Source organism: Halictus rubicundus, chromosome 5 (assembly GCF_050948215.1).
Source record: "Halictus rubicundus isolate RS-2024b chromosome 5, iyHalRubi1_principal, whole genome shotgun sequence".
NCBI lineage: Eukaryota > Metazoa > Arthropoda > Insecta > Hymenoptera > Halictidae > Halictus > Halictus rubicundus.
The window spans coordinates 6,103,358-6,131,234 of NC_135153.1; the positions used below are offsets into that span (position 1 = coordinate 6,103,358).

A 27,877-nucleotide genomic window follows, 5' to 3' on the forward strand; every position below is an offset into this window, starting at 1 on the left:
TTGTAAATGCTATACATATACATATATATATATGTATATATAAATATATACATAATTGTGCTTCATCTTCGAAATCACGAGACCTAATACATTTTATCACATTTGGTAATTCAGCGCTAGCGTGGTGCGTGCTACGGAAACGACTCGATTGTACGTGCCTTATTTTATTTCAAATAAAGTGTTAAAGTAGAGATTAGTTTCTCATACGTAGATACTCTGCACTGTATTTGTTGTAAGTGACCCAATATTGATAAACAATTTATCACTCTATATATACATGTTTTCCGCTGAGACTGCACAACATTGGCTGAAATACTTTTATACAGAGATTTATTTATTTGATTATGAAAGGTTTCGCTCAAGTCCGATGTAATTAGTATTGTTTCTTTAATTCTTATATTTTATTTTCGCTGAATAATTTGCCTTCTCTCTTGTATTATTTCGTTCTCTGTTTACAGTGATGCAAATATAACATATTTTGCAATTTAGAAATTGATCTGATTTCTAAAATGAAGCTTCGATACATTTATCACTGCATTAAACACAGAACAACGTTTCTTTTTCAGTTAATTTTTATTTGTTTCATTTCCTGTGTTGTAAATAGCCAAGAAACCTTCGAATAAATTTTTCGGATTACCGGACCGTTTAATTTCATCGTTTAAGAGCAAAAATATTTTTGAGATTGCTTCTTGTGTCAAGGAGAACTTCAATGGTAAGCCCCAGAGTGTCGGCTTGCCACAAAAGGCGTTGCTCAGTTAGCCTGACATTTAACAATACTTTTGCAATGCCTTTGATATCGTGATTGTCAGTAAGCTGCATGGACGCATTATTTTTATCGATTTTCTGAGAAATATGACACATTTTATTATTAATTCTAGTACTACTGTTTCTCATCATTTTTACTGTAAACCGTGTTAGTAGAAACAGCGTAAGAATTTATATGAACAACACTGTCCAACATATATCAATAAGGCATTTAACAAAATTTGCATACCAAAAATCTATAAAAATCACCTATTGTATGTCGAAACACAGAAAAGAAATAAAAATTTGTGGGACAGTGTAATCAGCATGCGATTCGTTGGAACAGATGGAAATGAAAAATTCGTTGTTGTTGTCCAAAGCATGAAACATCGTTTGCATGGATTGACAGAAATATTATTCAGGCGATGTGAAAAGGAGTAATTATTTTCCACGTCATCGGTCAACCTTTATCTAATTTAACTTCTTTATTGTTAAACGATAACAGATTTATCGAATCTGGCTTTGGAAACGGACGTTTCGCCAACGCGAGGGACGGACAAACACAAATCCCCTGGGGACAGAAAGATCGGTTCGGAGTACCTAAGACCTTTACCCGACTCGTTGCTCTTTGATATCAGAAATGTCCAAGCGATGACAGACATCAAGACACACATTGGATATGCTAGAGCATGGGTTCGATTAGCATTGGAGAAGAAACTGCTCTCTCGTCATTTGAAGACGTTATTATCCAACATTACATTGTTAAGGTAAATATTCCAAAATTAACACAAAAACATGTATCCTTACATTGTTTACAGAAAATAAGTCATAAAATCCATTATAGGTATCTGTTATATACTAACCAATTTTAAAACTTGGTAGATTTAGTGTTAAGAATCACTAATTTATTTAAAATGCAACAGTACAAACATTTCGCGTTTTTCCTTTCCTAGGAACCAATATAAGCGTTCAGCGTTCCTGCGTTGCGAAGAGGAAAAGGAACAATTCTTGTATCATCTCCTAACGTTGAATGCGGTCGACTATTTCTGCTTCACCAACAACTATCCAACCACCAAATTGCCATATAGGGTTGTTATATTTCCTAGTCGTAAAGCGAGTGCAGCTACCACATCTGCAAATAGCTGGATCGCAATCTCGGGCAGTCTTTGTGAAACGAATCCGGTTCCTATACCCAAGGGGGCTCTAGAATTTGTATTTCACGTATGCATCCGCTTCTTCTCAGATGTATCAAGTCGTTCTACAAGCAAAGTGTATTTTCCTTTCGTAATGCTTCCACTATTTGTGACGAATGAAGATGGTCTTCGATGTCTTGAACTTCTTCGACATCTCATACTGTGGTCTTACTGTCGATCCTAATGTAATAGTTATTCATTTAATTTAATTGCTAAAAACCGAGTAATTAAATGACGATGTCAAAGTTGGTCAAAATAGACCCAGACTGCGCCGTCTGAAGGTTAAAGAATATGAAAGGAACTGCATATTGCCCATAAGATGATCTGATGTTTACGCTAGCATATTCAGCAAAGTATGTTCATTGGTCCGACATGTTTCAGCATAAAAATTTGGGCGTACTATCAACGCTACGCATAGGCCACGATAACACCGGTCTCTCCCCTAAATGGATGGTAGAACATGTTGTGGTGAGGAACGAGGTCACAGGACATACGTTCAAATTTCCTTGCGGTAGGTGGCTTGGCAGAGGCATCGACGACGGCTCTACCGAGAGATTATTGGTAGGGGCTTTGGTACCGCACAGTATCGACAGCGAGGAATTAGTTGAATCATGTTCAACACCGCCGAGATGTAGGTCACCTAGTATTCCCAGGCGTCCGATATTATCTCAAGTTGAGTTGCAGCATATGTTAGGTAAGCGATTACCAACATCTATTTCCAATCCATAAATGTCTCTCCGTAGACCACAGATCATTGTACAAAACATTCTCTGTATCAATTGCAAGAAACAAAAGATATTTCTTTTCTTAACTCTGACACGCTCCTCAGAAATAGTTGCACAGATGATCCCAGGACAATATTTCATCCTCTTTTGCTTTACACGTTAAATCTACGATGGGGGATTAATAATTTAAAAATAAAATTTAAAGCAATGGCACAGTCTACCTATCAGTCCCTGTTGCATTGTAATTGCAGAATGTTTTCCTCTTTGTAGGAGAAGCTGTGAACGCAATCGTTAAATTCCACTTTAGAAGAGAGTGCCAAGATGGCTCCCTGACAGCCTTGCTCTGCGGCGAAGGCGGTCTTGTCCCATCGTTAGAACAGATATTTTTATTCGGTTTTAAAAACCAGAGGATATTCGGTAGAAACTTTTACGTTTGGGACTACCTTTGTAAGTCGTGCTTCTGTGGACATAGACTAAAACAGAATGCTGAAGTCTACTTACGTAAGTGATCTATGTTAACGTAATCTGTTTTTTAGTGCGCATAAAGGAGAACTTTGAGATTTCATTGTTGGAGGAGATGGACGAATATTCGCAACGGTTGAATAGAGATAGGCGAGGAGCACGCGTAGAGAGTAATCAGAGGTTTACAACGTTGAGATGCTACTGTCACCTCATCGATCAGATTAACATGTTTAGTCAGACCCTGGGCAAAGACGGGAAGTTTCAACTGTTTATCTGTTTGGCAGCGAGGTAAATTGCAATCTTGCTCAGGCTATAATATTAACATTTATGGTGATGCATATATCGTGAGCAAAATAATACATTTTAATGGGGTGGGGCGTGCGTGACCCAGGTGGTTTGAACGGAAAGTAATCGAAAATTTGTCCGGCACGGAACGTGTTAAATGGAGGAATGGAAGTTAATGAATATCAATTTGTAGGGAGCAACTTCTTCATGCGATGCTGCGGCCAATGAGCGAAGCACGTTCTACCGCGGACATGTACGAGGAGAACTCATTTCTGCGAAATCGTACGTTATTAAATTTTCTCATTCATATTCTCGAGCCACTGTGCGAGTTCCATATTGTCCTTGAGAAGAGTCTGACTCATGGGATTTCTAGTATATGTTAACTTGCAAGAGGACATTCCGCTTGATTAGGGGTAAGGTATATCTTCAAAGAACGAGCAGCGGCGCGAACGATTGAATCTTTCTAAACAATTTCATTTCTTGCAGGATGTGTTTCTTCGAAGCAGCACAATTTTACAAATTCTAAATAATAAAAAACGATGGAAGAATGAGAGTTATATTGAAGAAATGGGGAAGTTTCTAAACCTATTATTAAGGAACTAAAGAGGAATTTAATAACACAAATGAAGACTGTTGCAGAACTGTAAAATAGTCGTTTTTAGATGACAAATCATTTGACGAGAAGTTAATATGTGAGTGACAATGAAAATGAATAGATAATGAATCATAGATCTTGCTCTGTTTCCGAAAAATGATGACATTAATATATATATTAGGACAAGAGTCCACAGCAAAGATGAATTTAATTCGGCCCATCTTGCCGTAGGTATTCATATGAAGCAAATAGAGTTGAAACTGATGAATCGTGTACCAAAGATGTGATCCTATTAGTTATTAATATTAGTATTACTGATATCGTCATTATCATTAAGTCTTTAGATTTTTTTTACAGTCGTTTAGTAAGCAGACATTTAAGAGAAGCGCAAACAACGTATACCGCAATTGTCGTAAAAGTTGAACGAGAAAAAGAAACTATGGTTTGTACGCGTTCTATATCGTTGATTATTTTACTTGAACGATTTAGACAAAAATATAGGATCTTCTTCCAAAAGATATAGACTAGAGAAGAGCATTAAGTCACTCTCGAGCCCTGTTTCATGCATTACGATAACGTTCCCGAATTTCTATACGTTGTTTACTCACATGTATGAACAAATGCTTACAATGTTGCGTGATATACTCCTTTTTACGAATCTGTATATAAATATTCTGGAGATTTTTATTTTTGTTAGTCGGAAACTATTTAATCGTGTCTTTTTAAGTTGTAAGTGTATAACTAGAATCAGAGAATAGCAAACCGGTTCTCGTAGCCTCCCTTCGATTCAGTCATTCCCTGCATTTAATACTTTTTCTTCTTCGCGATATTGGATCACCGACCGGTGTTTTATAGTTCATAAAGAAAAAGAAAAACCCAAGAAACCAAAAACGATGTGATGCATCGCGAGAAACATTCGAATGCGTTTTACAAAAATGGACCAAATAACGTTAATCGTTTATTACAACTTCTGAAGCGCGGTCGTTCGTTTTTAACGTGCAGGGTACATGGCACTGGTCCCAAATGTCCTTCAAAGTTTTAAGGTACTTGATTGTCGCTGGAACCCGATGGTTCCACCGATATTTCTGCCGGAATAGTTATCAGAGTACAATTTTACCGTTGACATTTCACGTTCAATAACCCATCTCGTAGGTAGCAATCATTCTGTCGTCGTATTATTAACTCTTGTATTATTGCTCGCCTCTTGTACGACCCGGTGCGATGGGAATTTCGAGTTTTAAGATCTGGTCTCTGACTAACATCTCATTTTTCATATTTCATGAAATATTAAATATAGATCGCGAAAGAAATTCATTGCCTTCCAAATTTATTTTCTGCAAAAAATGATATTAATTACCTGCACGTTATTGCACGTATATTTCAATATCCATTCGCACAGGGCCAATGTATATATTCATTGTACTCATGTTGCTAACAAATACTCCTCCGCGAGTCGCATAATTTGTGAACGTAACAGTTAAGTCCTAATTTCTGTTAACACATTGCTTGTCGAGTAGAAGTGTTTTCCAGTTTCTTCTTTCGATATGGATAGCGTACCACGCGTATAAGTTATAGTACTTGTAGAAACGGTGCACGTATATGCTCCCTTATGCTAAAGTACATTTCACTGACTTCTGCAGGCGTATTTTACTTTCTGAGCCAACTTAAATTCTCTCTGACAACTCATAAATGGAAAGCAATGTGTTGACATGTGAAGAAAATGATAACGAGAAGAGGAAAAGGAGCGTAGATTCGTTTGGTTTACTATAAACTGTTTTGTAAGCGTTCGATTTACATTAAAAATGCAGTTGTTGAAGAATTACACTGCTACGTATCAGGTAGCAAAAGTAATAATACTCATGTAATGATCTGGTCGAGTTCCTTTTCCTGACTTTTAGGAGTAGAGGATAAAATCTGGTTTTCTTTCGTCGGAATTAATGTACGTTTAATCGTTGTAATGGCAATCGTCTTTTCGACTGAAAGAAAACAACGCGGAAAATGTTATGTTATTTGATCGTAAAACGTGTACTGTGATCGTTTTTAACTGGAGAGTCACGCATTGCATTTGTCATGTCAATGTTGTCACGTTTTCCATTTCTTTTATTGTTTTCTTATGCAACGGGACGAAGTAACTGTTATTATTTCTCTTTATACTTCCACAACAACAAAATCACTTTATTTGTGGATGAATAAATATTAGAGGCTATAAATTATAGTCGTTGTCTCGAATTGATATTTAAGAGCAATTAACAAACAAAATTAACATAGGAGATTGAAAGGAAAGCGTAACAGTTGAATCATGTCAACATCTCTGTACGACATCCACGTGCACTGGTTTATAATACTCAATTGGAAATAAGTTTATTTATAGATTCCGAGTTTCCAAAATCTAACTATTTGATCATCATCTATGTTCGATCGTTCCTCATTAAAAAAGAAACCGTTACTCTACGTAATTTGTATATAAGTGAGAAATTACAAAGCTTGATGTACCGTATAGAATCTTTTACAAAACGACCGTCATATAACAGAATTGTATATATACAAATGGCAAAACAAAATACAACATTGTACAGTAGAATAAAAGTTTAAAAACAGAATTGAAATGAGTCTTTATACCCCATTATCTCTTCAAAAGTTTCTTCAAAATTTATTTAAAAAGAAAGAGAGAGAAGAAAATGTGAGAGTTGTGAGAAAATGTCTTTAACTATACTAATATTATTCCCTTGAATAACTTTCACGAGTTAGAAGAAGAAGAAGAAGACTTAGAAGTTAGAAGAAGAAGTGGAATATTTAAATTACTGGATGGTAACATGTGCGATAACACAATCATTTTATGTGTCAATCATGATAATATGATAACACAATCATATTATGAATAAATAAAGACAATGTAATGAAAAGATATATTTAATTATTGAACCCTCAATTTTTCCCGAACGTCCTACTTGTCGTTGATTGTAAACTCGATTTTTCAAAAAATTTTGACAGTCTGACTTGTCGTTGACTTATACTACTGAATTTCGTGCCGCCTCCTTCGATATCATGTTCTAATACAAAGTTCGATTTTTCGGAATTTTCGGATTTCTAATAGGAGAACATGATAAAAAAAAAGAGGTGGCACGAAAATTTCTCTTAAAATTGGGAAGGAAGAACTTGTTGTAATTAATATTCTTTATTTCCCACCCAATAAATTACTATTGTAATTAACATTAATGTTACACGTGTACATATACAAAATATAACAAAGTAGAAGTAAAATGTAGCCCGTTTACGGGGCCGTTTCGCATGCAAGCCGAGTGGTAGTATACAGGTGATTATAGCTGCTACCATATGTATAGTGTTGACGAGTATTTCTTCTCTTTCTGAGAATTAATCTTCATACGTTCTACCTGAAGACTACTGGCAGCCTTCTTCCCTGGCCTGAGAGCTACTGAACGCGGGAGATGCTCGCAGGAATTTTAAAAGGAAGCCGCGCAAAGTAGAGTTGGGTAGAGCTTGAATTGTTGCTCTAATAATTTTTCTGGCTACACAACTCGTGAACTGTAACACGAAAACAGTGAAAAAATCCAACTGAAAACTATTTGTGAAAGTAGCTGAAAGTTCACTCTGTATTTTCTAATTGCAAATATCCCTGGATCGTTAATAATAAGCGAGTTATTAACATATTATCTCAAGAACTACGCAGGCGAGCGAGAAGGTCTATGTCCGTCCTTCTCTCTCTCCGTAAAGTACATATGTTAGTCTTCTGTCGGATACCACCTTTGTTATCATGATCGCCTAATACTTACCAGGGGATTAGAAGAGTCACAGAAATCTAGGTGGCACGAGCGAGATCTCTACTGTCCTTGTCTTATGCATGGGAAGGATAGGGAAAATTAGTTCAACAAATTGCCCTTGGCAGAGAGGATGATCGGTTGTTGTACCCTAGCTGAAACAAACTAATAATAGTTAAACACAATACAAAATAAAAGAAAATACAAATACAAAAATACAAAATGAAAGAATTCGATGAAAAGAAGATGAAATGATGTCAATAAAGATATGTTGAGATGTGACTCTAAAGCCCATACACGAGTACGACCTGCGACAGACTCTCTGGTAGGGTAGGGATAAAGTCACACACACGTGGACGACAGCATAGCACCTAACACTTAGCAAAAGTTCATGTAATAAAAATATTTATTTCTATGTTTTCGTCCAGGCTGTTTTATTAAAATTGTTGACGAGATACAGATGTTATGTTGTTTGCTGTAAAGTATTATTTTTCTGTGGAACTGAATCTTCGATACTTTTCCGTGAAGAGGTTATAAATTCCGAATACTTATTTCACATTTATTTTTGAATGACACATTCAAATTAATAGTAATACAGGTAAATACGGGTAACTTTAAACATGTAATTATATTATGTTGGTGAATAAAATGTTTTTTAAGAAATCCTTATATCTATATCTGTTAACTATATATATATATACTTAAAATTTTTATTTAATACTACTATATACCAATCATTTATGAATTACACTATGTATAATTAATGTTTCTATTTCAGAAGAAACATCTATATACGCTTCATGTAGATACAAAAGCAATTAACAATGGTTAAAGCAAAAAAGAAATGTTTGTCAGAGCTTTCTCAACAGAAACGGAATCAGCAGAATAAAAAACGATTGAATCCGTTTGAAGTGCACATAAACAGAGACAAGCAAAATGTTCTGGGGAAGAAAAGTAAAACTGATAAAGGACTTCCGGGTATATCCCGTGCGAAAGCAATCAAGAAACGCAAAGGAACGCTTCTTCATGAGTATAAATTAAAACATAAAGATAATATGTTTCTGGATAAACGTATAGGCGAGAAAAATGTTTCTATGAACGAAGAGGAGAAAGCTATTGCTAGATTTGCAGCAGAACGCATGAAAGCTCACAAAAAGAAAAATATTTATAGTTTAAATGACGAAGAAATATTGACACATAGAGGTCAAACTTTGGAAGAGATTGAGAAATTCGATGACCCAAAAAGTGACGATGAACTTAGCGACGATGACAACAGGACAGGAAAATTGGATGACAAATTTGTTGGCGGAGCCCACTTCGGTGGTGGTGTTCTATCGAAATCGGAGAAGTCTAGAAAGGATATTATTGATGAACTCATAGCTGAGTCAAAGAAACGTAAAGCTGAGAAACAAAAAATACGAGAACAGACAATAGACTTAACAGAGAAACTGGATACCGAGTGGAGAGATCTTCTTCCAATTGTAACTGCAGCCAATAAAGAACTGGAAGAAGTGCCTATCAAATCTAAAACTGACGATTATGACATTGCTGTGCGTGAACTGAAATTTGAAGCCAGAGGTATGCCAACTGATAAATTAAAATCCGAAGAAGAAATTGTAAAAGAGGAAAAAGAGAAGTTGGAGGCCCTCGAAGCTGATCGATTGGCAAGAATGAAAGGATTTGTAAATGATTCAAATAATGAAATCAGGCACAAGTCTGCAGATGATCTTGATGATGGCTTCACATTGGAAGCTGTGAACGATGAGGCTCAAGATGACGACAATGCTTCCAATAAAAATACAGAAGAGGCCTCTGACGATGAAGATGACGAGGATGATGAAGATGATGAGCATAATGATGATGATGATGATGTAGAGAACAATGGTGACTCTGATAATACACCTCCTGATGCTGAAGATGGGGAACCTATAGATGACCAAGAAAATAATGAATCAAATGCTGTTGTAACAAATGACATTCTTAAGAAAACAAAGGAAGCAACAGATAACTCTACTGAAAGTGCAACAAATGAGTATTGTGATGCAGAAACCAAGGACACTGTTGAAAAGAAAAAGAAAGTAAAAGATTCCACAAAAAATAAATCAGAAGAAACTTCCGATATAGAACACTCAGAAACTGAAAGCTCTGAAGAAGATAATTTATCAGACTTGAAAGAATCAGAATCTCCTAGTGAAGATGAAGCTGTGGAACGCAAGAAGAGCGTTTCATTTGCAAAAACTAATGACAGTGTCTTGAAACAAAAAGAGAATTCCGATCCTACAAAAATTAAATCGATACTAAAATCAAAAACTGATACAAGTGTCCCAGAGATGGAAAACAAAGATAGGCAAAAAGAAATCAGAGACGATTTATTGAAAAGGAAAGAAATTATGGAGAAAGCAAGGAGAGAATTGCCTTACATCTTTAAAGTACCAGAAAGTTATGAAGAATTGCAAAAACTGTTAGAGAATCGTAACGAGGAGTATCAGTCTGTAATTATCGATCGTGTTATAAAATGCAATCACTGGACATTGGACGGCAAGAACAAGGAAAAATTAGCAGACCTGTTTTTGTACTTACTGCAACACATTAATGATTGTGCTGCAGAAGATGATACTGAAAGTATAGTTAACTGCTTTAACATTTTCGATAGGTAACACATAATTCATAAATAACAAATTAAATTATTTAATTATGATTAATTGTATGTAACTTTTCCAGATTGTGCCCTTTCCTGTACGATTTAGCACACATGGATCCACTAAACGCTAAAACTTCTATACAAGAAATAATTAAAGAGAAACACGGAAACTTCGAGAAGAATAAAAAGAGATATCCTGATTTAGATATAGTATGCTCAACATATAATTATAATACGAGAAATGCTTTTGGTTGAGCCCGAATTTAATCTAATGTAAGCGTTTCTTGTTTCAGTTTGTTTTCTTCAAATTGGTTTCTTTGATATTTCCAACGTCTGATTTTAGACACCCAGTTGTTACACCTTGCTTGATATTTATGTCCCAGATCTTGCTCAGGTGTCGCGTGAAAAGTAAAGTAGATATCGCGAAAGGACTTTTCATATGTACACTTATTTTAGAGGTAAGAATGATTTTAAGTTTGCTTCGATCACATGTTTGGTTAAATCAATGCGCATGATTATAATTTTACAGTACACGGTATTAAGCAAGCGGTTCCCTCCGTCCGTAATCAATTTCCTGCGAGGAATAATTTATTTAGCCACGCCAAAGCATTTAATACAAGGGACGAAAATAATACCACCCTTCAAAAAGAACGGAGACTTAAGTAATTTGTTGGTACTTGACGGTGATCAAACTGATCTAGAAATCGAACCAAGCAACGCGCTTATGAAAGCGACGGATTTATCAGAAGGAGAACTGGATGATGAATTTAAAATAAGAGCCTTGTTAACAGCTATTAATATGGTGCGAGAGTTCAAGAACCATTTCGAAGAACTGGAAGCTGTATATTCGATTTTCGAACCAATTTTGAAGTTACTCAAAGCGAATGCCTTTGATAAATATCCACCAAACGTGAAAAAGCATGTTAAACAATTACGGAAAGAATTGAAGCAACTGAAGAAGAAGAAATTACAATATATGGTGGTTCAGAAAAAGAAACCAAAGCCACTAAGGCTGTATGAGCCGCGAATCGAGCCAGTGTATGTATTCATTTTTAAATTAAATTATTTCTATTGCTGTATTTTCAATAAATTATGTATATTAAACGGCTTTGCAGGTATGATGGCAAGAGACATAAAACGATGTCCAAAGAGAAAGCAGAACGAGAGAAACTGTTACACAAATATAAGAAGGAAATGAAGGGCGCTATGCGCGAGATACGTAGGGACAGAACATTCATAACGAAGTTACAAATTAAGCAACAAATTAAGAGCGACGAGGAACGCAAACGTAAAGTTAAAGAAATATTTGGCGAGGCCGCTGTGCAACAGAGTGAACTAAAGAAGCTGAAAAGAAAGAAGTAAAATTAACACAAAGTAATACTCGATACTCACAATTACTGTACTTGAAGACGCAAGGTAATGTGAAACCTTAGCTACAATGGTCGTAATACAAATAGTCGTAATCGCTATATTAGCGAATTTTATCATTTCAATATTTAACGAAATGTTTTTTGAATGAAAGATTTACGTATAAAGTATCTCGACTTTTTCACTTACTTCCAGTACAATACAACGATTGTATCAAACAGACTGATATCGTCTAAGACAATAAAGTGTACATAAATGTTGTAATTATAATAAAGCATTTTGTATAAGTGTACTTATTGAAAATCGAAGGACCAATTTTCAAGAGAATGCATGACGTCGGTAGCGGTTGAAATTGCATCTTTCTTCTTCATGTATGCTGGCACAACTAAACCTACATTTTTAAGACTACCATAAGCGTTACGTGGAGTTTCTGCATGTACAAAGCGAAAATTTTCGTTGTTCGCAACTTTGCGTAATGATTCCGAGTTGTTCTTTAAATAAATTAAAGATTGCCACTTGTCGAAGTATTCTTTTAAAATTTCAAAATTCTTGAAAGATCTCATCGCTGCATCTTCTAATTGCAAACAGTGTCGCCGATCAATGTTGTAAAGAGTGTTTTTCAAAATTTCTTTCAGTCCTTCTCGCAACAAGAATTTCTTATACACTTCTTTTGCTGCTTCGATGTCCTTCCTATTCGTTACCTTTCGGAAAACGTAATCTCTCCACAAGGACAAATGTCTTCCCAAAATTTTACGATTTATCACAGATTTTACAAAGATTTCTTTTTTATTCATTTCAAGTATATTTTGCAACTTGTCACGCCAATGTAAAACATATCTTTTTAATAAAAAATTGGAAGCAAGCTCGTTTAACTTTTTCTTACGAAGTTGTTTCGTTTTGTGTTGTTGAGAAAATTCTTTCCAGTACGAGAAGTATTTACGAGATAAATTTAGCTCCCAAAATTCAGTCGCTTGGCTTAATTTTTGTTTCTCTTGTACAACAACGCAAAGTGCTTTCCTCCATTTTTCGATATAAAATCTTTGCATGTTATTAATAATTGTTGCGCTTTTATTGTTTAAATAAGATAATTTCGCTCGCTTTTCTTTTCTATAAATAGTATAATTATAAAGACTTCTTATACCTTTAAACATCAATCTCCTTTTATGGAAATTTTCTGATAAAAACAGTTTTCTTCTGTTGCATTTTTTCTGGTACACATATAAACACCAATTCTGAAATGTTACACACTTTTTCCTATTATCAAATATCTCTTTAACTTCATTCATTTTTATTGCTCTTTCTACTTTTTCATGATACCAATTGTGCCATGCATAAAACATTTTTTGCAAGCATTTAGTACTGTAAAATACTTCAACTTCTTCCTGCGCCATTCTACTAGCAATAGATTCCTTTACACACTATTGTAAACATAAATCGAATTTAATAAAGACTAACTTCAATATTTATTAAAAATTAATTTCAGAAATACACTATTACCATGATAAAATGTACAAAATACTGCTTCAGTAGTTTTTTCTCACTATGTTTCTGAATTCGTTCATTCAGCAACAATTTTTTCATTTTTGAAGCATGAAACATTTTCCAATTAGCGAAATGTATTTTTAACAATTTATTTTCATAGTACAGAACTGCATTTTCTCTTTTTTTGAAAGCGAATTCAGAGATGCTCAACCAAGCTGTTATACACGCTTTTAGGATCTTAATTTTGTAAAACTCGCGTGCCTAAAGTGGGAATTATTTTGTAAACTATAAACAATAAAGATGAGTATTAATACCGTGTTAATACCTTATCTGTTCTATCTTGTATAAGTTTCTTTTCATGTTGATTGTTTATGTACATCTTCCAGTGTACTATGCACTTCTTTAAACAATATAAATTGTAAAATGCAATGGCCTTTTCTAATAACATGGTTTCATTAAATTTAATTGTAACAAATTGTTGTAATAAAGCTTTGTTAAGATGTGCCTCAGCTTTCTTACATTTCAGTTTCGAAATTCTTAATTTATTAGTACAGTCGTATGTAGAGGAGACAATGTTTTTCCATTTAAATAATACATTCTTGGATAATGCACTCAAAACTTTTTTTTGCAACTTCTTATAGTAAAAATAGTCTGCTTTGTATACATCTCTTCTTGCATGTAATTTATGTACGACATACATTTTCCAATGTTTGAAGACATTTCTTAACATTACTCTATTACGAGAGTTAACGTGTAGCCTTTAAATAAAAATATACATTAAATGGAATTAAGAAATGATTAACTAGGTAAGTAATTAACTTTTATGATTCTTACTTTGTAGACTGTTGAGTACTGATGTCTACAATATCGTCTTTGTAAATTGTATTTTGCATAATATGCATGACATTGTTATATTTAAATGATTGATTCTGGGATGGAGCACGTTTATACCAATAATGTAATGATTGCAATTCCAAATTGTACATGTAGTTTTTATTTGCTGTTCGTTCCATTATTTTATTGTTTTTATTAAATCCTAGATTAATTAGAAAACTAATTATTTACATACAATATATATATATATACAAACTAATTAACGCAAGTTGCATTGCATTGTTATATAAAATATTTAATTCTGAAATTTATTTATATGGTTGATGTAATTGAAGTTGTACGAATATTTAGGTATAATGGAATTATAAAACGATGTGTCTTTATTTCATTATAGTAATTAACGTTCGATTAATTACACACGAAGGAATAATTTATCAAACACATATTAAATGCGAAGAAAAATATCATAAAAATCAACGTAAATTAATATAAGATAAATAATTTTTCAAATCAAGGACACGAAAGTCATACAAAAATATGAGGAATTACTAACCAACACGATGCATAACAGTCTTCAAAGTCATATTTATATATTTATTGTAGATTGGTATTAGTGAAAACAATGTTCGTAATTAAATTATCTAATAACTATTCAACTGTAAAATAAACAAACTAATTTATATACGCAAACAAAGGGGAATGTAATAAAATAATTACGTCAAGTAAAAGTATAACCTTTGTAAGTATAAATTAGAATTTTGAATATTTTTAAATTATTTCAATGTTATTAATATGTTTCGATGAAATTAATTATATTGTAATTTTATTGAATTATCTGTTTTATCTCTAATAGATCGAAATCATTCAGAAATCATGGATGGCAGAATTTTGAAGGCAATATTATGCAGCTGTGAAAGTGCCACAGAAGATCTGAAGAATTCGCAGGACTATCAAGAATTAGTCAACGAAGACAAATTTTTACCAACATCTAGTAATATATTTAACGCATTATGTTTATCTTTGACAAATCTGTTGTCTTACAAAGTATCAAGGGAAGCTTATCAACGTTATACTGTGAGACTTAACGTAATTGTATGTTCTTTTGTGAGCAGAAATTTACACGCAATTTCATTACACTATTTTACAATATAAATTTCTTGTAGGATGTCTTGCGAGATTGTTGTAGGATTACTGAGGCCTTTAGAAACTTCAGTGTCTTTGTCGATGGAAAGCAAACCTCTACATTCCTCAGAAATCTGTTGGACAAATATTTAACAAACGATTTCTTCGACACTTGCGATTCAACCGAAAATCTGTTACCATTATCTAGTGCTTTAATGAGCTTGACGTCTATCGATTCGTATTACAAGTACCACGCAGAAAGACTGCTTCTGAAACTGGCAGAATTGTCTTGCAACGAGGAACAATCTTGCGATGAAACTAAGCGATTGTTATGCTATGCTGTGCAATCAAAGTCTAACTTGAATCTTGCACTCTCAACAATAGAGAACATATATGAGTCACAAAAATACAAATTAATAGAAGAACCATTGCTAGATCATTTTGTGTCATCTTGTACAGAGTTAAATAAAGATGATACGAGCATTTTAAATAGTGTTGATTTGTTGGATCAGTTGTTTGAATTTGTTGGCGAGTCTCCACATATTTTTCTCTTAGTCTGTGCTTTTTTGAAAGAACTGCTTCTACATTTAGATCATCATCCTACAGTGATAAGTTTCATACAATCGAGTTTACATCGCGTGAAAGTATCTTGTGAAAATCGAGGCAAAGATATTTTGGATCTATATCCAAGAAACTTGCAAGCTATTGTAATTCTGTTGCGAATAGAGCCAGTGTATCATACGGATGATTCTAAACATGCTACATTGAGAACATTGAGAGATATACATTCCGAGGATAAGAATACAGCAATAACTTTGTTGTCGCATTTCCCTCAGTGGTTGAAACTCTTTGGAGAACTACTTTCAAATTCAGATACCATTTAACAAACGAGATGTAATCCGAATTAATTAAAATTACTGCAGATTTCCGGTTTAGTATGTTCAAGAGCGAGAGATGTATTTTGTATAAGAATATAAAATAATAAAACGCAACGAATCGAAATGAAAAGTTGAATGTCGTTGTATCAAAAGAAAGTATCTTTATTAAATTACTATTTGGTTGCATAATATAAATTTAATATTTCTGAACAGAATGTAATAAGTAAATTAAGTTATTAATCGCGTACAGCAGGTGTTCTTATACCGTGTTTGTCTACCTAACTGTTTCTAACTTGGTGCTACGCGAAACACGGATCGAATCCAACCATTAACCAGATATGTTTATCACAAAACTTATCTATATGTTTCACACAAAAACAGGCAACGTTAATCTAACAATACCGGTCCATCTTTGCTAGAACAAACGAGAAAATAAGGAACAGAAACTCGTCTCTATATTTCGATCCTTTTATCTTGGGATTTAATTTATCTAATTGCTTCCTAAATTTAAATTTTCAAAAATACTTTTGAATTATACTCGAAATTTCTGTTGAAAAAAGTTACTTAAATAGATATTACGTGTATCATACAGAGACGTGCGACAATCCGAAAATGTCGGGTCGGAACGGGTCGAGAATTTTATTTGGGATTCCAAAGCGTATTCGAGAAACCCGAAATTTTCGAAAACCCGACCCCGTCCCGATCGTTGGGTACTCGTCATTTTCGGGTTCTCGCACACCTCTAGTGTCGTCATTTAAAATAGCGTTCCAATTGCGTTTTTTTGTTAAACATTCGAATCGAAAGATTGCTGACGCTATCAAAATGGCGGTTCAAATTCAAATTCGCCGCGTAACGTCGAGTCGATGGTACATGAATTTCCTCGGATGATTATTTCTATTCAATGGTATGCCCAAAAGAACGTTTGGTGGAACATGATTGCAGTGTCGACGAAACAGAAATGAAAAAAGTGAAATTTGAGAAAAGTTCGACCGAATCGAGTTCTGAGAATCCGTTGAGCACGCACGCGCGCCGTTCGCCGCGCTGACTCGAAACCTCCGCCATGTTTAAAACTAATCAAAACTCGTCGTTCATCAATAAGCAACTACTTTCGGAAAATCGGACGACGCACGACGAAACATTCGCTCCGCAAACTGTGGAACGTAAAAGAACAAATTGGAACGACAGACTTCGATCCCGCGCACGGTGTTTCGCTCGTTGAACAAAAAATTGAAACTTCGAAGTGCAACGCAGTTACAGAATCTTGGAACTTAGCTTGTAATATTACTTGGAGATTTGATGCGATCATACAAAATATTTATCAAGATCGAAATGACATAAACAAATAATAAATTCAGAGACAAAACAAATTACAAAAAGTCATCAATGCATTTATAACAAAAATGAAAAGAGATTTAAGAGAATTCAGGAATTTCGATACACTTATTTCAACATAGTTCGTGCAACTTGAAATTTCGGAGTGTAGTCATCAAACACAAATTATGATGTCATTAATTATAAAAAAAGAACAAAGGGTATGATTTGTAGGATTGAGAAGTAATGATTTTTGTCCCGAATGATCATACGAGAGAAACACCGTGCCGCGTTGCAATCGTACGCGCATGTAGGCGGCGCAGCTGGGACGGAGCATGCGCAGTTTTACACCTGAACCGTTTCTAAGCGCGGGACCGTTTGAATCTCCTGCGACGGGGAAGAACCGTTAGTAATGTGTTCTTCGGACACCGAGCTTTTGTTGGACGTTGTCACGCCGGTACCGGACGACATCGGTTTATCGTTGGACATCGGGGCTTGAGAGGCAGGAGCGGACAAGGATTTTTCAGGATTGACAGACGATGGTTCGGCCTGACGTGGCAAGGATTTGCGTCTTTTCAAAGATTCGCGTTGCCGCTGATCGGCCTGCCGTTTTTCCGTTTTGTTCTTTATGCCACCCAGCGGCTTCTGCGTTACCTGTTGAAGCCAAGAGTATAGTGTAGGGTCTCCTGTTGACGACTTAGGTAAACATACCTTAAAGAACCATTAAAAAATAATAACAAAAGCAACAGAGTGCGCCGGGAAGAACGCATTGATAATGCTCTTCTTCCCGGGAACTCCGTTGTACAGGATGATGCATACAATAATTTTATTACTTGTTTAAAATTAAAAAAAAAGTAATAAATTAAAGAAACACATGTTTTGCTTTGTACGAATCACCCTGTACGAAAGTAACGTGATCGAAGAATGGGCATTTATCGTTAAAGTCCAAGTAGTGTTACTCTTTTGATTTAATCAGAATCTTCACCAAGTTCGATTTCGAATTTCTCATTATTTCTCTCTCTCTCTCTCACTCTCTCCCTTTTTTTTTTCTTTTAACAGAAGCAATTAAAATCGTTAAAGTCCAACATTTAATTCCTACATTTTCCGTGGTACACCTTGGAGATATAAAATGTCCTTTTCCTAAAACTCGCGCGGACGTAAAGGGGCGAGTCGTGAGTATCGTTTTAACACCACTAAATGATAATTTCCATTTTTAGAATATCGAAGGCGAACGTTGAAAGAAGCCACTGCTCTCATTTTTTCGCGCCCTTTTGGGCGAGGAGAACGGAAAAGAACTACGGCTCGTGTTCGGGACCCGTTATCGCAGTAAGCGCAAGCGTTCCTCTATTTCGGTGCTGGAAACGAACATGTTCAACCAGGAATATTTATTTACCTTTTTATACTTTGTACAGATTTTGCGAGTCGAAACGATACGAAAGAAAATATCGTAGTTGGACCAAAATCGACCGTTCGACGTTTCTCTGACCGAATCGCACCGCACGTGATTGGCTCTCCGCCGAGCAGGAGTTGGGGGGAGCACGTGGCTGCGAAGCATGCGCAGAAGCGAGAGTCGGAGAAGAGGTGGAACCAGAGCGGAGCGTGGTGGGGAGGCGATCGTCTCGAGCATGATTGATTTCGTTCTAACAATACACCACCGTGCCGCGAGATTTGAATTGTCGGCGCGGGAAATTTGAATCCCCCGATCGTCGAAGGAAGCGCTTGCGGCTAGAACGCGTGCCAAACACGTGATCGCTCGTAGCACGCTTGCTTACGACAGAAAAAGAGGAGGTGTTTCGGGTCGTGGGGGCGGGGCGGGTAATTGGAGCAAATGGACCGCCTACTTCTTCCTTCTACTTTGTGAGAATGTCCGGGTGAAAGTATAGACAGTAGAAATGTTATAAAATGAAATGCTCTGTTACCTTGTAAAACGTGTTACATTTAACATCGAGGCGATGAATCTTATTTTTTTTTTGTTTGTTTAATGTTTTGTTTTTAAACGCGTGAGCCGTAGTAGTACTGTTTCTATTTTTTTTTACCGTTTGTTTTTTTCATTTTCTTTGTCTTCGTTCCTTTTTTTTTCGTCGAACACACAAGTCGAATAGACGGACAACTGTCATGCTTAAAATGAGTGTCGATTTCTGTTATCGGTTATTTCTGTTTTCTCTCTCACTCTCTCTCGCTCGCACACAAACACAAACACACACACACACACTCTCTCTCTCTACGATGGTTTCGTTTCTCTCTCTCTCTCTCTCGCGCGCTGCGAATTGCTTTTTCTTGTTAACTATACAATCAACTCAACAAATACGCGTGTACACGTGTGTAAGTGGTTCGTCTCGTTTCTTTTCGTCCTTCCGAATCGTAATTTTTTCGTCGACACTCTCCTTTTTGTTTCATCGATTTTTGTTTGTTTACTCTTTTTGTTCTGCATCGCGGGCGAAAGATCTGCACGGTGGATGGATCTCTACCGATCACAATATAGCGACTGCAATTTTCCTGCTTGTGCAACACACGCGGTCCGATCTTTCGCCCCGTCCGACATTGCTCCCACGTCTCCTCCCTCTCTCTCCGTTTCTTTAGCAGTTAATATATTAAAATATTACAAACTATAGCGAGAAAACGTCGATCCGAAGAAATCGTCGTTCATGAACCGTATCCGACAGATCATCCTCGTGCTCGTAACATCTCGAAAACCTTGACTTGATTAGTTTATAATAACAATTAATATTATGCTGTTATCGATCCTCGAAATAAATAACGTCGAAGAGCTGTGAACGATTTGAACGTTCGTATTGTGTGTTTCTGTTTATTTTTTTTTGTTTTTTTTTTTTTAATTTTTTTAACGTTCCACCGACGTCGGAAACAATGCATCGCGTAGTTCAATATCATTTTTCGAAGAGAACTTTGCCGCCACCACCCCAAAAAAGAAATCGTATTTGTCGCGAATGTTGCTTGGGAGCCAATCCGGTTGGAAGTCAATTAATTGGAAAACATTGTTCAAAGTCGATCGTGTTCGCCAGCTGACTTACTGCTGACTGATTTCCCTCGTAATCCGAATGCAGAGTGACAAAGTGTGTCGATTGGCGCTCATCGTAATCCCTTAGAGCTATTTACAAAATTCATTCACCGAAAAGCCTGTGTCGAAACGAAAGAGAAGAATGAAATGCAACGACTGATGAAAGGCACAATTTGCTGCACACGCGAACTCATTTGACCGCGTTTCAATAAAAGAAATGCTTTGCGCCCCGACACCAAACAATAATATTATTCTCCGCGGATCAAGGCCACGGAGAATATACATACATGTGTATATATATATCTCGGGCAGTGATACGGTAATCAGCAACCCTATTGAAATCGAACCGAGCAATACAGTGATTTCTCTATATATGTCGCCAAGGCCTGGATGATAAACGTCGCGGAATTATTATCCCCACCACCGTGGGGTACACCCCGTGAGGGGCCACGGACGCCGAGAAGTGTAAGCATAACACGGCTCGGTTATGTCTCCTGGACGATACACGACGCTGGCAGGACCCGTGTTGTTGACATATATCGAGAATTCGCTGTACACGGTATAGTATATCCTCTAAAAGTAAAACTCTACATTAACCTCTTGCACTTGGAACTTTTCCGCGCGAGTCGACCAGCAACTTCAGAAAAGCTTCAGAACTAAAGGCGACGGAACAATGATAGTGATCGTTTCAAAAATAATATTGTATTGAAAAAAAAAAAAGAAAAAATAAAACCGTCAGCGAAGAATGCGATCGATCAGATTAGCCAGATTTCTTTCAGGAATGTGTCGCTCTATAGCTTTCTAAGCGTGAGGTGTTCGAAGGTGACATTTGGAGGATGTCATGTTAAAAGCGCGTCTACTCCCCCGTAAGTGGGGTCAACCTGCACTCTGCATTCTGTGCGACAGTAAAAGCTTGGCCAGGTGATCGAGTAAAGAGTGTATTTTTCATATATAAAAAAAAAAAAAATAGGAAAGTCCGTAAATGCCTTCGACGGTGCATCATTCCCGTAATCGGTTCCCGTGATTGGTTCGTGATTCTCTCACTCTTTCTCTCTTCCGTTCACGAAGAAATAGCACGCTCCGTCGATTATTTCTATACACGCACGCATGCACACACACGAGAGCACGCTAAAGAGGAAGAAAAGAAAACGCCACGCTTGAGGGTGATTCCCTTTTTGTTTCTTTTTTTTTTTTGTTTCGGTTTCGAAAAAACGGGGTGTTGCTTGTTGGGGGTTGGAGATTGTGTGTTTGGCGATGTTCGGTTTATTCTACTTTGTCCGAAAATTTCAATCCTGCCCTGTCTCCCTCTCTCTCTCTCTCTCTCTCTCTCTCTCTCTCTCTCTCTCTCTCTCCGTTCGTCTTTTTTCCTGCCGTTCGGTTTTTCTTGCCGCGTTTTTCTCCCCCCCCCCTCCTCGCGCATAATAGCGTTTGCTTCGCGCGTATTATATACACGTGTTCTATACACCGAGCGTACGCCAGACCTGAGTGGGCCGATAGATAACAGTGAGAACTGAGATGGTCGAGAAAGGAACATATGGGGGCGTTTACAGTGTTTACTCGATATATGTCCAAAACGCGGGTCTAGCCGCGGACATATATCGGCCAGGAGGTATTATTCTTTGATCCACGCGACCTTGCACTCCTCGGCGACCGAGGTCTCTCGAGTTTCTTGGACCCTCACGGGGTAACCCCGCGGTAGTGGGGATAATTCCGCGACATTTATCGGCCATGCCTCGGCGACATATATAGAGAATTCACTGTATACGGTGGTGAACGGTGTGGGGAAGTGGGGAGGATATAGAGTGGGAGGTGAGCGAAAAACACGATCAGAAAGGAGAGAAAAAATGCGTCTATCGTTTCTATCTCTTACGTTAGAAAAAACCTCCCCCGGGGGAAAGAGTCGATCGTTGCAAGAAGCGTGTTCGAAGATTAACAAATAGATGTTTAAACAAAAAAGAAAGAAAACTAAAACAAAGTGGAAAAAGAAAAGAACGAGAAAACAGAAAAAAAAAAATAAACAAAATAAAAATCAGCCCGCTCGAGGCCGGTCCTGTTGATCCAACGATTCAGGACACACCTGCCGGGTGTTTTTTTTTCCTGGTAATAAATGGTACTAATAGTAATAATAGTAATTAATAAGGAGAATAATCGTAATGATAAGTATAATGACAATATAATCGTAATAATAATAATGATAATAATAATCGCAGCGAGCGCAGGGTTTGCATGCGGCGGCTCTTCTCCGTTCAATCTCATCGTCGCAAGCCGCGGCTGAACAGCTTAATCGCTAATTAGGGTTAAGCTTTCTGTCTCTTTTCCTTTAAGTCTAACACCGTTCCGCCGCAGACGGGCAGCTAAAACTAGCGTGAAGTTTATAGAATTCAATGAAAGGTATATCCATGCGCGCACGCACACACACACACTTTCTCTCCCATTCTCTCGGTTTGTTCCCTTTCTCGCTCTCCTTCTCAAATCGATTATTTTGTTATTAATTAGTAACGGGACACAGTATTTGGTTTTTCCTTTCTAACGCGAAACACGGGGGCACAGCTTGCGAAACCCCGAGACCCCGGCATGGAAACCCTGCGTGATAATAGCAAGTGATAATGATAACAGTAGTGGTCAAGCCCCACCAAATATAAACGTAGGCGTGGACTTCGGCTACCCTTTCTCTCTCTCTCTCTCTCTCTCTCTCTCTCTCTCTCTCTCTCTCTGTTTCTCTTTGACACCGTCGACGCATACCAGCAAAAAGAGGCTCGCCGATTTGCCAACCGTTACAATGTTTGTAAAAACAGCAAACGAAACACCAAGCTATTCTCTAACAATCACCTTCTCCGCTATATGAAAAAAAAAAAAAAAAAGAAAAGAACATTCGATAGACAACTAATGGTTCGATATAAACTGCGTGTTAATCCATGTGTGGCGATAGTAAATTTGTTCAATTTTTTTTTTGTCGTTTTACTTCAATAGTACTTTTCTCTCACTAGACACGATTCAACATATAGAAAGTTTATCGTTATTATTTAATAATAATAATTATCATTTATCATTTATAATTATTATCTTAAAGCTGTCTAAGGACTCGCTGCGTGGCAGGAGCGTCGTGTTTTCATCGTTTTCTCTCGTCATCATCTTCTTCTTCTTCTTCTTTTTTTTTTGTTTCTTTATATTACTTTGCTTACATCTTACGTGTCAGACGATTTTTTTTCCTTTTCATTTGTTTCCTTTTATATCTGTCTCTCTGTGTTTCTTTGTTTTTTTTTCTTCTTCCGTTTTCCGTATTATTTCCATCTATTCAGTTAGGTACGCTGTAGTCGTCCTCACTTGCAATAACGTGTATTTGTGTCTCTGAATTTTTCGTTTGTTTGTTTACCGTTTGTAATGTGTTATACACGCCGGTCGCGTACATAGGTGGACAATGGGTGTCCTGGTCACCGTGGGTGTACCCGTGTGTGTGTTGTTTTTTTTTATTATCTTACATATCTACTACTTGTTCATGTTTTGTAATTTTTTATTTTGTATAGATCACAATGTCATACCATCTGCGTTACTGAACGATTTTTCCTCTTTCCCTCTCTCTCTCTCTCTCTCTCTCTTTCCGTCCATCTCTTTGCCTCTCTATTTTTTCTCTCCGTCTTATGCCTTTTCATTTTGCCGTTTCCATCAAGAACGCTCGGTTCAGACAATTAATGCTTGTGCCACAGATCCGGGTTCACCGACCCCCTTGAACTCAACGAAAGTTTGATGATTCGCGTAGAGGTATACAAGCGGTCGACAAAAACATCGTCACGAGCGTGCAAAGTAAATCGATTCGACGGGACACAGTTAGCGTTTTGTTTTTTTTCTCTCTTTTTCTCGTCCTAGATTTTTTTCTCTCTCGACGTTTCTCGGTTGCTTCGTCAACGTGCGGTGCGTCGAAACAAAACAAAAAAAAAAAAAAAAGAAAAAAGGAAAAAAAAAGGAAACAGAATCACAATACAAGCGAAGAGTTAACAACAAGAGAAGAAAAAAAAGTTCGTACATATATGTATAATAAGACAATATTATGTAAATATATATATATGTGTGTGTATACATACATATATGTATATATGTATAAAGTTCAAACTACATACATTTCAAAATTGAAGAGGATCGGGGAATCTTCCGTATGTCTAGATAGTTCGCCCACTCGTGCGTATTCGAAAATTTGTTATTGTGATTTATATTTCATTTCTATTCATCAAAAATCCTACGTGCTAAGTAAATTCAGACCAGCCGAAATTGTCGATTTAGAAGGAAATGCAATCAAAGAAGTTGTCTTATCGAAATAGATAATAGGTTCATCGCTAAAAAATAAATAAAATTTTTACTCATCTCTCCGAACGAGTTTAAAGGGCGCGCGCGCGAGCCCGACAACGCACGGAACCACCGCGCGCGCGACCCCCCATTTCATTTCGTCTTCTTTTTTTACTTTATTATTATTATTTTTTTTTTTCATTCTTTCTTTCTTTCTTTCTTCATTTAATTAAATAGCACTTTATGCGTTCATTGCATCTATGCCGCGCGCTCACTGCTCGATTAATATTTTCATTCCGCACCAGCGCGAAATTATAACCTCTCACAATTTATTCGGTTCGGGTCCGACGTGCTCCAGCCCTCCCGCCATATGTTTTTCTTTTTGGTGGTTGGGGAGAGACACGCGCGCGCGCGCGAAGAACGGATAGATATCTCATCATCATCTTCTCTCCCTCTCTCTTTTTTACTTTTTTTTTTCTTCATCTTTATTATTACTTTTTCTTTTTTAATCATTGTTGATATTAGCACAGCGTTGCAGAATCAAAGCGTATTAAGATTTTCCTTATCCATTGAGAAATCAACGCCACACAAGAGGACTTGCGGCTTAAATTCTCCTCCGACTCGGTCGTTCGTTTTGAAATATTATCATTTACTTCCTTTTCGTTTCCCCCGTTTCGTTTTGTCTCGTAATTCATCTTTCTTTCTGCGTCCAGGGAGCTGGACCTAAGCGACTGTCGTTTCACCCCCGGCAACGCCGGTTTCAATTCGATTGATCGGCGCGCGTTGCGACGGGACGATGTCACAGTTGCTTGGGTCCACGGACATTGGCATTTCGTTACAATTATACAGTTATATAGATTCTATATAAATACCTAATATGCATTCGTATAATACATACCTAATATGTAAGTGTGTTAGAACTCGGTCGTCACTCAAACGTAACGCAATTACGTACGCGTGCACACCGTCTCTTGTACCGTTCATCTGTCATAATGATGGAATATTTCGTGTGTTCGCCCTTGTGTGCTGCGCACGTGTGTACGTGTGTATGTATACATGTCAGCTAATAATCCTTTTCGTCTTCAGCATGTCTTTCTCGGTTCGTGTCCGCACGCATATCCACGTCTAAGTACGTATATGCGCGTATATGTACTTGTTGTGTACGTATATGCACATGCATGTACGTATCCGTACCTGATGCGTACGTATTGTATCTGTATGTGTGTGCATGTATGTGTGTAGATTGGTCTAAAGTTTGCACGAGTACGTGTATGTTTGTGTGTATCTATGTACGTGTCGGTTTGCATTTATACATATTTATATGACTCGCGTATTGCATTCCGTGAATGGCGTCTCTGTAAATCCCGGACACCATACGCATCCGCGTCTGCATGCGCGCACGTTATTTTTTTCCCGCGCGAATCGATGAAACAAAAAATAACATAATTAACTTTGTATAATATACATATTATAGGGATTCGTATTCGCCTAGCATTTCTTTTTTTTTTCTTCTTCTTCTTCTTCACCTATGTTATATATTATTTCATAATTACTTTAATAGAGACATCGTCGTTCAGTTTTGTAAACGAGTGTGTGCGGTGTCGCGCGGTCGAGAGATTCTGCGCGTGTTCTTTGTCGAACGTTCTCACACTTGGCCGAGCGAGTGAACACCGTTCTATTCTCTCTCTCTCTCTCTCTTTCTCTCTCTCTCGGTTTGCGCAAACTTAAACCCCGAAGCTTGGGACAACGCGGGGCGCGGGCGCGTTCCGTGCTTGAATGAGAACACCGAGAACGCAAAAACAGGATGACGATTGTCGCGCGCGCGCGCGTCGAAAAGTAAAACGATATTGGAATCTTGGAACGTTTTTTTCAAGCAGCCGGCAGCATGGTTACTCCCGCGCGTTATTCTAGGGCAAAGTTGGCGCGCACATTGAAATGATACCGCTTTTCCACGATCAACGGGCCTTTGTCTAACGCGACCATCCACACCACGCTCTCTCCATTCTCCCCGCGATATAGTCGCTAATATAACAATTCATTTATTCATAAATTCTGAACGATCAAATTCAATTGTAACGTGATATCCACTACAGTCCATTTCCCCACTAAAGAACTCGCTTTTTTCCAACATTAGTTTTTTTCGGTATCATTTTTGAACATGACGCGTGCGCGAATAGGCTCTCGCGTGCATAGACAAATTTTCTGTGTCTCTCTCTCTCTCTCTCGCTCTCCAAAAAGAGAGTTGTATATTTTTCATGAAAAAGCGTACGGAAAACGTTGAATACAGAATGGACCAAACTGAATCTCGACGCGCAGCCACACGGAAATGCATTATACAGCCAGGAAATGAACGGTAGTACCCATAACGTTAATCGATGGCAACTTGTATTCATCTAAGGACATCGCGCGATTAGAGCTCTATATCCTCGATCCCCGTCGTTGCGTATTTTCTCTATTTTTTTTCCTCTCCCTCTCTCTCTTTTTCTCTCTGTGTAATCGCACGAGCGGCAGACTCGAAACTTTTTTTCGCGCACTCACATACAGACATACACACGCATGCACGCACGCACGCAGGCGCGCGTGAACGCGCATCATCATCTATCCTCCTCCTTCCACTATCCTTCATCGTTTTTTTTTGTTAACACCTCGACGTGCGTGGCCGATATATAGATCATTCGACAGACACGGTGATCAAGGTCGCGCACCCCCCCTCAGCGAATCTGCGTGATTACGATGATCTCTCTATCATAAGCATCGACGAATTGGCTGACGGTGGTTGTGTGATCCTTCGCGATACATGTATCTATATATATATACATATATAGATATATATGTATTTTTATAATAGATATATATTATATATATATAACCATTCCAAGACGAGATTTGGTGTTACCATTTTTTTTTTGTTTGTTTGTTTAGTTGACGACGAGTGACGGTGATAGTGACGGTGGCGATAACGATGACGGGTGACGGTGACGGTGATGGTGACGGTGAGAATGACGATGACGATGATGTCGATGTCGATGTCGATGAAAATGGCGATGACGATGGCATAGACTCTGACAAGTTCCTTTAGTTCGCTTAATGACTTGAAAACGAGTTACGGTTATAATTCCAAATGTTCGAGTTTAAATTAAAGCCTTTTTCACTTCATTAAGGGAGAG

General features: G+C 37.2%; 5 protein-coding genes across 18 annotated transcripts in view; 3 read left to right on the plus strand and 2 right to left on the minus strand.

Moving 5' to 3' along the window:
- The window catches only part of Pns (DENN domain containing pinstripe), a 35,104-nt gene extending 30,185 nt beyond the window's left edge, over positions 1-4,919 (plus strand). The window contains exons 13-21 of one of the 5 annotated variants that reach the window (XR_013082264.1): positions 605-712; positions 1,250-1,511; positions 1,698-1,965; positions 2,319-2,631; positions 2,933-3,109; positions 3,199-3,412; positions 3,603-3,822; positions 3,896-4,101; positions 4,186-4,919. Coding sequence is in view for 3 of the 5 variants with exons in the window: in XM_076787710.1 (XP_076643825.1) it covers positions 605-712; positions 1,250-1,511; positions 1,698-1,965; positions 2,319-2,631; positions 2,933-3,109; positions 3,199-3,412; positions 3,603-3,792 (1,532 nt within the window). In the remaining 2 variants the exon portion in view is untranslated. Of the gene's footprint in view, positions 1-114; positions 151-604; positions 713-1,249; positions 1,512-1,697; positions 1,966-2,318; positions 2,632-2,932; positions 3,110-3,198; positions 3,413-3,602; positions 3,823-3,895 lie in introns of all 5 variants that reach the window. The other 4 variants (XR_013082265.1, XM_076787710.1, XM_076787711.1 and 1 more) reach the window with 4 other exon arrangements.
- Positions 4,920-7,795: 2,876 nt separating this feature from the next.
- Positions 7,796-27,877, minus strand: part of Pur-alpha (Purine-rich binding protein-alpha) — a 41,349-nt gene continuing 21,267 nt past the window's right edge. For 5 of the 8 annotated variants that reach the window (XM_076787745.1, XM_076787746.1, XM_076787743.1 and 2 more), the window contains one exon: positions 16,244-18,070. In XM_076787745.1, the coding sequence (XP_076643860.1) occupies positions 17,762-18,070 (309 nt within the window). In that variant the 3' untranslated portion in view covers positions 16,244-17,761. Of the gene's footprint in view, positions 7,946-16,243; positions 18,071-27,877 lie in introns of those variants that run through there. The other 3 variants (XM_076787747.1, XM_076787749.1, XM_076787748.1) reach the window with 3 other exon arrangements.
- Positions 7,953-12,081, plus strand: L(3)07882 (Nucleolar protein 14 homolog l(3)07882). Of its 3 annotated transcripts, none has more exons than XM_076787739.1 (6): positions 7,953-8,402; positions 8,559-10,433; positions 10,502-10,631; positions 10,715-10,879; positions 10,951-11,459; positions 11,537-12,081. In XM_076787739.1, exons 2-6 carry the CDS (start codon positions 8,605-8,607, stop codon positions 11,781-11,783), a joined length of 2,880 nt encoding a protein of 959 aa, XP_076643854.1. In that variant the 5' UTR covers positions 7,953-8,402; positions 8,559-8,604; the 3' UTR covers positions 11,784-12,081. The 3 variants fall into 3 exon arrangements, with proteins under 3 accessions (XP_076643854.1, XP_076643853.1, XP_076643855.1); XM_076787738.1 differs by having other exon boundaries at positions 7,953-8,378; XM_076787740.1 differs by having other exon boundaries at positions 7,953-8,173.
- On the minus strand, positions 12,075-14,285 carry LOC143354049 (uncharacterized). The gene is made up of 3 exons (XM_076787751.1): positions 13,597-14,285; positions 13,340-13,532; positions 12,075-13,209 (listed from the first exon to the last, which is right to left on the minus strand). Exons 1-3 carry the CDS (start codon positions 13,999-14,001, stop codon positions 12,083-12,085), a joined length of 1,725 nt encoding a protein of 574 aa, XP_076643866.1. The 5' UTR covers positions 14,002-14,285; the 3' UTR covers positions 12,075-12,082.
- LOC143354048 (uncharacterized) lies at positions 14,723-16,367 on the plus strand. The gene is made up of 3 exons (XM_076787750.1): positions 14,723-14,844; positions 14,959-15,197; positions 15,269-16,367. The coding sequence occupies exons 2-3, from the start codon at positions 14,979-14,981 to the stop codon at positions 16,109-16,111; spliced, it is 1,062 nt and encodes a 353-aa protein (XP_076643865.1). The 5' UTR covers positions 14,723-14,844; positions 14,959-14,978; the 3' UTR covers positions 16,112-16,367.

Excerpts from the sequence above, each read along its gene's own strand:
- LOC143354049 (XM_076787751.1), bottom strand. The coding sequence starts at position 14,001 with ATGTTAAGAAATGTCTTCAAACATTGGAAAATGTATGTCGTACATAAA. Across the intron at positions 13,533-13,596 it reads TACAAGATAGAACAGATAAG|GCACGCGAGTTTTACAAAAT; the intron begins GTATTAACACGG and ends TTCCCACTTTAG. Across the intron at positions 13,210-13,339 it reads GTTGCTGAATGAACGAATTC|AGTGTGTAAAGGAATCTATT; the intron begins AGAAACATAGTG and ends TATGTTTACAAT.
- LOC143354048 (XM_076787750.1), top strand. The coding sequence starts at position 14,979 with ATGGATGGCAGAATTTTGAAGGCAATATTATGCAGCTGTGAAAGTGCC. Across the intron at positions 15,198-15,268 it reads CTGTGAGACTTAACGTAATT|GATGTCTTGCGAGATTGTTG; the intron begins GTATGTTCTTTT and ends AATTTCTTGTAG.